Source organism: Electrona antarctica (genome assembly GCF_951216825.1).
Source record: "Electrona antarctica genome assembly, chromosome: 17".
NCBI lineage: Eukaryota > Metazoa > Chordata > Actinopteri > Myctophiformes > Myctophidae > Electrona > Electrona antarctica.
Window position 1 is genome coordinate 14,426,993 of NC_136798.1, and position 11,985 is coordinate 14,438,977.

Here is an 11,985-nt window from a genome sequence, read left to right on the forward strand (position 1 = left end):
ACCAAAAGTCACGCACGCTAGACCTGATTGCAGACTATTTTCCTCCGAGCAACATCCTTTAGGCAAATTACACCTTTTTCTTCTTAACCAAAAACAGCACTGCATGGCATTTGGCAAGAGACTGAATTTTTAAAAAGGAGGATCTCTCTAATCTGTCGATACAATATAAATCTCTAAAATGGTTCACACATAATCATACAAGTGGAGAGCCGCAGCCACAAGTGAAGTATCCGATTCCATACAAGAACAGGCTGCCTATTATCAACCGTCGTCACTTCCATCTTTTCTATGTTCCTATACTATACTTCCTATAACGCATAGCCTACTGTACCTGTGCTGTGCTGCATGTGGTACGGGTCAGAGGTGAATGTCTCACAAAAATCCATTTTTTTAGACTGTATAGTGTGTGTGACCAATGAACAAGTGGATTTCAACAATGCTGCCCAATGAGAGCTTGAGTGTGAGTGGGCCGGTCCTGCATGCAGCAGCAGCAGCAGCTCGGCAGAGCAGAGTATAGACACATCACATTGAGCTTGTATGGGAGACGGGCTTTAATTGTGAGAGGTGTATGTATATGCTATCATATGCAGTACATGATGCAGCGAGGGGTCCGCTAGCTATACAGCATTTCCTTTCCTTCCTGGAATTCTATAGGAGCTCACAGTGAACCCGCTTCAGGACAGCTGAAATAAATCCCTGCGGGCTGAACGCCATGGAATCCGAGCAAAAGTAGGACGCATGCATCGCAGCATATTGTTTTAATTGTGCGATCACGAATCATATTGCAGGTCTATATAGGATTAACCATTTTTTATCATCTTTGGAATTGAAAGATTAGCCTATAGCCTAATATGTATGCATATAGGCTATGTTTATTTACGTATTTTCAGTCGCAGCGCTTAAGTTATTTGTTATTGCTACTCGCTGTGCAAGGCCTGTATTGGCTACAGTGTAGCCCAAATAAAATATATGTATATATGCCCTATATATGTGAACTATATTATTGTTTATATAACATATAGTTGATGCTGCACTGCTGCTGCATGTTATGTTTTCCCTCGGTTATATATTTTTTTAATTGACCTATGGCATGACGAATAATGCGTGAATATAATGCGTGAATAATGACACTGGTTGTATATTGATCTTGCAGGTTTTGCAGGAATGTCAGTGATGGCACCATCGGCTTTATGACTGCAAGTTTAACTACTTCAACTCGAAGAATTTCAGCGTACTAGTCCATCAGACTGCCCAGGATATCGAGTTCCTTGGAATTCAACCGGATAGAGGATGTAAAGTATCCAATCGCCGCCGTTTTAGTTGACGAAACGAATATATCATGAGAAGGCGACAAAACGGAAAGAACTCTGTCCCCGTGTTTTGAATGACCAGCGTGGGTGTCGAGGAAGGATATAACCACATATCTCTCGAAAGGGGAAGGACGGCGACATGAAGGAGAAATCTAAAACTGCCGCAAGGACTAGACGAGAAAAGGAGAACAGTGAATTCTATGAACTGGCCAAAATGCTGCCACTGCCGTCGGCCATAACATCTCAGCTGGACAAAGCGTCGATCATTAGACTGACGACAAGCTACCTGAAGATGAGAATTGTCTTCCCTCAGGGTAAGCGAGTTCTATCCTCATGGTTTCCATTTATATGTCTACAGTCTACTATTTCTCTTTCACAATTTAATTATGCGCCATTGCCAGCGCATACACTATAACTTGCGCATGAGCGCAAACACTATTTCTTGTTTTAGCTGTCTAATTCAGTAGACTCGCCTTAATAACTAAATACCAATATAAACAAATTACTTAATGAATTAATTACATTTAAAAATGGTACTGGTAAAAAATAGTACTGTGTATATAGCATGGCCTAATATACCCATCTAATATTATTTGGCTATAACCTCGCGCATTCCAAAAAATATATAACCGTGTCTCAACCGAACAGGCTGCATATAGGCCTATGGCTTTATAAATGGACCGAGGTCAGTGAATCGAAATGCTTCAGCAATAAGTGAACGATTTGCAACCATCTTTAGGTCTCTGCAGGATTCTTCTTTGCGTGACTGAAAACAAGACACACCAATTATATACAGCTCTATGGTTGAAATCACCTCAAGCCGTGCGTACAGGCGTGTAAAAGCAGGAGACAAACGTTTAGGCTATAACCGCAGCTTTCCTCTTCAATAATGTATATATGGTGCAGAAATGATAGGTATAGGGTAGGGTATTATTTGTTTGTTTAGCTGGACATAAATGCTCCACAGTCAGTCGCACCAACAACATGCAGTTGCACTTGTTATTGTCACCGTTATCGTTACAACATATTAATAAACGGGTTTAGTGGTGATACGGTACCCGCCAAAAACAAGGCCTATATAGCCAGCCTGAAACTCAGACTGTGATATCTAGTATCAATGCAAGTCATGTCAGTCTCTAAAAACGGCATCATCTTCCAATCACCCTTTCTTCTGATATGTTGATATATAGGTCACCCAATTGAAACTATAGGCCACACTAATAACCGTCGTATTTAGGCAGACACATACCGAGGAGAGAAACCTAATCGCCAAGCACCATGTCGTGTGTGCAGTATAGTTAGCATATACAGTACTAACAGTAGGCTATATATCTCCTTTGTTCTCAGTTGAAAGCTGCAAGCTTGGACAAAACATATATCATAACATTCACTATATCCCCTTTAATATCATATATCTTATTCCAGGATAGTCTATAGATATCTCTCTGTGTGTGTGTGTGTGTGTGTGTGTGTGTGTGTGTGTGTGTGTGTGTGTGTGTGTGTGTGTGTGTGTGTGTGTGTGTGTGTGAGAGAGAGAGAAACCAATAGCAACACATATAGTAAAATGAGCTATATCCAAAAAGGCTCATTAATTATTATTATTATTATTATTATTATTCACTTGATTTGGTCATTTTTAATCCATCATTTGAAACACTCTCAATTTCCCCCAAAAGACTATATAAATAGGTCTATATAAGGCCTGTTTGTTTGGGACATGAATTTAACTCGGATTGTTTGTTCAATCAATCTTTATCAATCAATCAATCTTTATTTGTCACATACATATTTAAAAAAGTAGTATCTTTAAAATGCAGTGATACTACTTTTTTTGAAATATGTTCGAGTGAATGGCAATCATTTGAGAATAAGAGGCGCTCTTCCACAATGTTGCACCACCTGTTTGATAAAGCTATAGCCTTTTCACATCAGCTCCAACTATACAGTTGCTGTGAGGCATATATTATAGCCTACAAAAAGGTTGGTTTAGTAGTTCAAATGCTGTTTAACCACTTAAGATCCATTCTAAAGCTGAGCTTGCAGATCTACTATTTTTTTTGGTTGAAAGCGGTTGACGTGTGTGTGCGTGCGTGCGTGAAGTAGGACCCTACACAGCACCTAAAACAGTGCACGTGCTTAATATTTAATATTTTGATCTATACATTTACCACTATTGTTACTTTATTTCGTTTGTTCAATTTCTTAGCCAAAACCACAGTACCTATTTCACTGCATGCAATTGTAAACCATGCATGTGGGATGTATACAAATACGAATCATGATGCTGTATATGATCTTGCATATTATGTGATTTAGTGATTATTGTGCGAGAAAGACGTTTATTATACTGTCTCAGATTTTTGCTGCAAGGATCTGTAACTTATAGAGTTATTGATTTAGGATTTATGGCCTTACAAAAACATGCATGTATAGCCATAGGATATTGCCTAACGTTTGACTAATAGCCTTATTGTATAGGGTAAAGAAAGGCCCTATATACACTAATTAATTTCACTAACATGCTGTACATTTTTTGTTAATCTTACAATAAAATACAAAAAACATAAAATATCGAATTGAAAAACAGTTGTAGCTACAATAACTAATAATTTCACAGAATAAATGCTGACATGTGCTGATGGTTCTGTATAGGTTTGGGTGAAGCCTGGGGTCATCCCAGAAGATCATTGGACAATGTCGGGCGTGAGCTAGGATCCCACTTACTGCAGGTATAGGCTACACCTGTCACCATGGCCAATAGGCTACACCTGTCACCATGGCCTATATAGGCTACACATGTCACCATGGCCAATAGGCTACACCTGTCACCATGGCCTATACACCGCGAAACTAATTAACACATTTGTTATTACAAGTAGGCGTAACGAAGCCTTAATGGTTTTGCGAACTGGGCTAATTGTTAATTGTGTATGGTGTGTTGCAGACATTGGATGGATTCATCTTTGTTGTGGCTCCGGATGGGAAGATCATGTACATTTCAGAAACAGCATCGGTCCATTTGGGACTGTCTCAGGTTCGTTTTGACAAACGTTTTGGGCGTTCTTCTTAATGACATTTATATCTTTTGTATACCGTATTTCTTTTAGTATTTTCACTTTGTATAGCGTTATCTCATGCATGCCTTCATTAGGCTATTTATTATGTAGCCTCACAAAAATTATATATCGCACAAAAGCATTATATAGGCTATAATAAAAAAGTGTCGATCCATTAAATTACCATAGCCTTATTTAGCCGAGTGCTATTTTTTAACAGGTAGAGTTGACTGGCAACAGTATTTACGAGTACGTCCACCCGGCCGACCACGACGAAATGACGGCCGTCTTGACACCGCACCAACCTTACCACTCTCATTATGTACAAGGTAGGCTAGGTAGGAATATGTCGCGATCTCAATTTTACACGTTGAATTGTTTTTTCATGGAATAGGCCTATACAGTGGGACGTAACCAGGATGGCCTATAATTAATTTATTATTTTTCAGAATATGAAGTGGAGCGCTCCTTCTTCTTGAGAATGAAATGCGTGCTCGCTAAAAGAAATGCAGGCCTCACCAGCGGTGGATATAAGGTAATAAGGCAAACCCCGAATTGAAACCTTTATTGGTTTATTATTTCAATTAATTAACCGAAGAAATTAATTTATCAAGTTAATTGAAGTAATGTAACGTTATAGGTAAATGTGGGCTAAATGAAACATACGGGCCTCTGGGCCTATTCCAGCAGGCTCCTGTTTTAATAAATGTTTGCATCTTTAGGCGCCGCCTACACCAACTGCTATAGCCTGTGGCATAAAACAAATTATTGTAATTGTTTGGCAGGTGATCCATTGCAGTGGCTACCTGAAGATCCGCCAGTACAGCCTGGACATCTCTCCGTTTGAAGGCTGCTACCAGAACGTGGGCCTGGTAGCGGTGGGACACTCGCTGCCTCCCAGCGCCGTCACGGAGATCAAACTCCACAGCAACATGTTCATGTTCAGAGCCAGTCTGGACATGAAACTCATATTTCTCGATTCCAGGTAGCCTACCGGTATATATATAGGATGTAGGCCTATAAAACTGTTCACACAACCCTTAACTAGAAATCTTAAGCCTCATAGCCCCACTTCAGTTCACCAAAAATAAAAAGCTATTAGCTATTTATTTTTGACGCGTCGCGCAGACCTGCGTGCTCATGTTAAACCGAAGAGCACAGGTCTCATGCTATTTTCGGCGTGCGACGGAGCATAAATCAGGCTTTACTTATTATGTCTTTGTCGAGTTATATTTATTTTTTGGGACATGTTATTTTGTATTGTTTGACATATATTGAAACAGTTGCTTCTGTTACATTTACAAAGCATTACCATGTTTTCCAGCAGATGATGATGATCATCATCATCATAATCAGCCTATAGTTACACGCCAAGCCATAATGTCCCCATGCCTGTTAACAAGAGGGGGGGGGGGGGATCTACAGAAAAACAACAAGGTTTTATTTATCGAACATATACAGGCTATGTGGGGGGGAAATTGCTGAGTCACTCACATGTTGTCAACTTCCCCCCTCTGCATGCAGGGTAGCGGAGCTGACTGGTTATGAGCCCCAGGACCTCATAGAGAAGACCCTGTACCACCACGTGCACAGCTGTGACACCTTTCACCTGCGTTGTGCACACCACCTCTGTAAGTTCAAACAGGTCTGACCTATGGTGCTGTCGCAGCAGTATAGGTTCTGGCCCGCCTTTCTGCAAGTAACTTGTACCTTGTTCAGTGTGTCGATAAATACACAGCATATGCTTATGAATACTTTACTGTCCGCCCGCCCACACACACACACACACACACACACACACACACACACACACACACACACACACACACACACACACACACACACACACACACACACACACACACACACACACACACACACACACACACACACACACACACACAACTGTAACCATATCCAACACAATCTGTGACATTGCCTTGTCTTTCCTCCGCAGTGCTGGTGAAGGGCCAAGTCACCACTAAATACTATCGTTTCCTGGCCAAGCACGGAGGCTGGGTCTGGGTCCAGAGCTACGCCACAATCGTTCACAACAGCCGTTCCTCCCGGCCCCACTGCATTGTCAGCGTCAACTATGTCCTCACGTAAGGCTCATTTACATAACTAGTCCTAACCAAGTCCTAAATGACATTCCACCCTCCATTCCCATTTCCAATCTAAAATGTAAAGCGCTATAGAATATTACTATAGTGTGCTCTATAAGAATTGAGTAAAATGTAACAGATTTTCCTCAAAATGGACAGGCAGCTTGAATTAATGTAAATGTTAAACATGAACAGACAGACAAAAGTGAGCTAGGATGGAGGAAATATATAGACTACTGTATCTCTGGGTGTTTGCATACAGCAGAGCAGTCAACATGCAGCAATATCAACATTTATCAAGTCAAATTGTTGTACCATGCACCAATTTGTGCCAGACAGCAACTCACTGTGTCAAAGGCAGCAAAAGGTATTATCTCTATAAGAGAAATCTTTATCCTTTGACAGTTTTCCCCCTTTAATTCCCTGCAAAATACTGATGCTGCTTTTCACACGTTGCGCGTTATGAGAGCAGGGGAGGAAAAAAAGAGAGAAATCACTGCGGCCCTTTGAGACAACAAGACAAACACCTGGGTTCAACCCCATCACAAAACCTCTACTGTCACCATCGATCTGCAGGCTATACGGAAAGAAAAATCCATAAAACGGTGAACTGGGAATCAATAGCTATCTCAAATAGAGGCTGCCCATGTTAGTTTGGTTGATCCACACGTACCTCTTATTTTGTGTTTGCTTGTGTGTGTGTGTGTGTGTGTGTGTGTGTGTGTGTGTGTGTGTGTGTGTGTGTGTGTGTGTGTGTGTGTGTGTGTGTGTGTGTGTGTGTGTGTGTGCTCTTCATGTGTGTGATCTTACACACGTTTGTGAGTGTATACAAATGTGCATGCATGTAGTCGTTAAATGTCTTCTTTAGTTAGGATCTCTTTAATTCTGTATCAGTGACAATTAGCAATAATAAATTATGTAAAATAAATATACAGGCTACTATATATTGTCGCTGTCAGGCAGAAACCTTGTATCTCTATATTTTAACTTTTTAATACTTTTCAGTGAATAAATGCCCTACTTTGCCATACTACAGTGTCACACAAAAGTAGCAAATATAGCTTGCAGTTTGACTATTTTTGCCATGCCTTCAGTTTTCTGAAAAACACATGTTTCTATGTCAGTGGTGCTCAACCTTTTTCATGTCAAGGACCCCCAGAATTATCTGTATTTGGCCACGGACCTCCAGGGACCTCCCATGAAGCAAATATTTGAGTTAAAAATGTTCGCTGTGAAAGAATATATATTCAAAGATTTGCGCCACATTTTCATGATTTTTCAAAAATAGCAGATCTACAAGCTCATAGACAATTTCCTGAAATGTATTAGTACAACTTGTTGAAGTCACCTTTTCCTAACCACTTTAACACGGGCAAGTCATTATACATGTATAGGCAAAGTGGCAAATCTTTTTAAAAATCCAAACAAAAATGTAGATAAAAAAAGAAATGCATACAGTATCTATAAATTCACAATGTGTCTCATTGGGACTTGGGAGGCGTTGCACAGTGCAATTTCAATTTATTTTAAAAATACAGTATAGGGCTTAAGTGGTTAATCCAAGAAGATTCCATTAATACATCATGATTGGGAGTTTTGCTGGTGGCACATTTCAGATGCGATGTGGTCTGACATTGACCCCGAGGCGGAATTCTGCTAACACAGCTGAGTTTGCACAAAAGCCCAACCGTATTGGCTCAGACATAAGTCACCCAGGTCACAGATAGGATGCAGAGCCCAGCCGCCACTGCAATACCTGCAAGAGCAAACAACTCTTACACACTATCTAAACACAGCCTTTCCCCCTAAAGTGTCATACATAAAGAATGGGTCATATTTAGAGACATATTAAAGAGGCTGTCTGTGTGGGGGTCAGGGATGGGCCACATGGGGTTTCAAATGCCAGTAGCTACTATTACATACTGTTGATGTGATAAGTTAAGAATAGGGCCGTGTTTGCTGAGTTCTTGACACGGGAGACTTTTTGCTCCCTGGACGTGGACACCCAGATGGAGTTCAGCTGCAGGACAGTAGGTTAACATGTCAGAAATGGCTCATGTACTGTCAGTGTCTGCACAACAACCGATCACCACCACTGGCCTGAGTGGCCTCCAATCAATCAAAAACATGCATGTGCGTGTGTTTGTGTGATTAGAGAGCGCAAGTTGAGAGTAAGTTAAGGCCTAGTGTTGACACTAAAGGGAAAGGTTGGAGAGTGTGTGTGTGTGTGTGTGTGTGTGTGTGTGTGTGTGTGTGTGTGTGTGTGTGTGTGTGTGTGTGTGTGTGTGTGTGTGTGTGTGTGTGTGTGTGTGTGTGTGTGTGTGTGTGTGTGTGTGTGCGTGCGTGCGTGCGTGCGTGCGTGCGTGCGTGCGTGCGTGCGTGCGTGCGTGCGTGCGTGCGTGCGTGCGTGCGTGCGTGCGTGCGTGAATGCGTTTGTGCATGCGTTTGTGCATGCATGTGTATGTGTGTGGGCACATGGCTACACACATTATGTTCCGGCAATGGTTGTACAACAGCAAAGAATGATTAACTTCACCTAGGGTGTCTGTTAGTTTTCTCATTATACTAGACTACTCAATACAGAGAAATGGGTGGGCTTAATCTCGGTAGTTTATCTTAAATGCTGTTTTCACTTCTCATAGTCCTCACAATCACTCCATTCGCAGAAATAGTGTTTTGTGAAATGGGTCTGTTTTGTTATCTATAATGTAATATTGGCCAAGACGTCTGCTACAGAGTGATGTTGGTTGTCACATGGTTTGTACACTATTGCTGCTAGTACACTGTCATGCTGAAGAAAAAAAAAACACTGAACAGCTGTATAAATGGTATAAATGTGATAGTTAACACTATCATGTTGTTGGGAAACACTCAACATTAGTAAATTGTGATAGGAAACACTACCGTGTATGTAACAGAAGTTCTCCAGATTAAATTGAGCTTAATGGTATAGCCTGAAGGCTAGAGAAATCAACCCCAAGAAACAGCTGGAAAACTCTGGGCAAGGAAAGCAAATAAGTAACGACCCCTAATCTCCCAACAACACAAACCACTCAGGTGCCTTTGGGCAAAGCATTTCATCTCAATTGCATGCAATGTTTGACGGCCAGCCACAGAGGACTTGTGGTTGTGCTGCACAGCTTTCAGGTGTGGACGTCACGTGTGACTGATTGAACTCTACCCTGGACAAGCAAAAGTTATGAAAACATTTATTTAGATGTATATTTATGTCTTTGGTTGTCGGATAGGGATACTGAATATAAGGGGATGCAGCTGTCCTTGGACCAGATGAGCCCCAGCAAGCCGGCGTTCCCCTATGCCACCGCTCACACCGAGGACAGGAAGACCACCAAGTCACGTCTGACACCGAGCAAGGCCAAAGCCAGAATGTCACCCTACCCTCAGGTAATAAACAGCCCATTAACTGAGACATGCTCATCAGATTCATCATGGCTATAACCAGAAAGTTTAACCTCATGAAACCGGGGGCGTCCCTATTCGGGGGTGAACATACCGCAAAAATAGAAGATCTACAAGCTCACAAAGCCTCGCGTTACAGTGCATTGTGAGCTTGTAGATCGACAAGTGTCGACAAAGAGATTTGGTGTAGGGGGAAAAAGGAGGAGAGAAAAGGGGAGATTCCGGTCAATGTTTAAACAACCACATTTCTTATAACTCTGTCCAACAGTTCTCAGCTTTCAACACTGAGCGCTCTGAGTCGGATCAGGACAGCCAATGGGGAGGGAGTCCACTGACAGACTCCGCCTCGCCCCAGCTTCTGGATGCCGGGGAATCTGCGGAGGCATCTTGTGCCTACAGACTGTATCCAGACACTGCCCCCCTATGCTACGGACTGGGCATCACAGAGGAGGACCTTGCCCACGCACAAGTCCATCCTAATGCCAGCACCTGCGACCGTGTCCGCTGCCAGGGCGGACGCTACTTCTTGGGGACTCCCCAGTCGGGGCGTGAGGCATGGTGGGACGCCACGCGCTCAGTTCTGTCACTGCCCAAGTCAACGCTGGAGAACGGCGAGGGCTATGACATCGGAGCTTACCACGGTGCAATCCATGGTGAGATGTTGGGTGTGAGACCATGGCCATCTGCTTTGCAAAATAACCCTGGGTGTGCTACTTTTGGTAGTTGCTGTCCAAATGTCATTATAGGCCATGCTAAGTTGTTTACACCATCTCCTGCCAGCCTGCTGATTGCTACCATCTGTTGTGCAAAAATTGCTTCCAATCAAAAGCAAAGTCATTTCACATTTCACTTCCACAAAGTACAGTAGCCTATTATCTGCCCAGCCCCATGCCACACTTTTACCAAGACATAACTTGGTCTAACAGACACAATTCTGTAAAAATAATAATAATAATAATTTATTCAGAAGACACAAATAAGAAGCCGTACACTAACCAGAATGTATTTGTATTGTGTGCAAATGTATGAACATTGTTCACCTTCATCATGAATACAACAGAAACCGAATTACTTATTAACCCAATTCATTGTTTTGTAATCTGTCCATTTTCTCTGCCAGGGCGGGGCCACTGGGATGAAGAGAGTGTTGTGAGCTCCCCAGACGGAGGCGGTTCCACCAGTGATTCAGGAGAGCGTTACCACGGCGACCACTTCCGGGCCAGCCCTCAAGAGCCCAGCAAGATGGAGACGCTCATCCGCGCCACACAGCAGATGATCAAAGAAGAAGAGAGCCGTCTGCAGCAGCACAAGGGGCCCATGGATGTGTCGGGCCTTGCCAAGGCTCACAGCCCTTGCTTCACGGCCTCCCTCCCCCTCTCCAACCCCGGGTCGAGTGTGGTGTGCCGCGGCCCCGGAGTCGCCAGCATCGACCTCACCTCCGAACGGCTCCACCACCGGGACAGCGGCAAAGTGCCCTGTCCCCACGACAACGACGACAACGCGACCAGTCCAATCACCTTGTCCCGTCTCAGCAGCCCCAGCTCTGATGGGATCTCCAGGTCAGGCCTGTCCCTCACTAAAGAGTACATGCAGACAGATCTGTCCCCACATCCGCCGCAGGCCCAGGGCAGCCCACTGCTTTATCAATCCCAAGACAGACAGCCTCTGGACAGGCAAGCAGCCTATGCTTTGACTGGCTACTCTCTAGAACACCTGTATGATTCAGAGAGCCTGCGCAGCTACTCTGGGCTGAGCTGCGGAGGAGTCCAGTATGACATGGCCTCACATATGAGGATGCAGGCGGACCAGATGCAGGGACACAAGGCCACCTCAGTTATCATCACCAATGGAAGCTGACCTTATCTTATTCAGATGGCCAGATCGTCTACATGAGGACGTCGCAGCAAGATGCCACTGTATGCACAGCCACATACTGACATGCAAAATACTGTGTAAAGTTTAAAAAAAAGAAAAAAGGCAGCCTGGCTTTATGGCCCTTGGTAGTGCATTCAGCAGTATTTTAAGTAACTAGTCCAGCATGTATGCTGTTACCTTTTTCTATTTTCACCGAGGATGTTTTCACAAGATTCAGAT

At 43.1% G+C, this 11,985-nt stretch overlaps 1 protein-coding gene across 1 annotated transcript; it reads left to right on the forward strand.

The window, feature by feature from the left end:
- Window positions 1-1,449: 1,449 nt before the first annotated feature.
- Window positions 1,450-11,748, forward strand: LOC306941526 (single-minded homolog 1-like; the record flags this gene model as incomplete). The annotated part of the gene is made up of 11 exons (XM_079527047.1): window positions 1,450-1,624; window positions 3,963-4,039; window positions 4,255-4,344; window positions 4,587-4,695; window positions 4,816-4,901; window positions 5,152-5,351; window positions 5,891-5,997; window positions 6,324-6,471; window positions 9,720-9,876; window positions 10,160-10,544; window positions 11,012-11,748. 11 exons carry the CDS (start codon window positions 1,450-1,452, stop codon window positions 11,746-11,748), a joined length of 2,271 nt encoding a protein of 756 aa, XP_079383173.1.
- Between the last annotated feature and the right edge of the window lie 237 nt (window positions 11,749-11,985).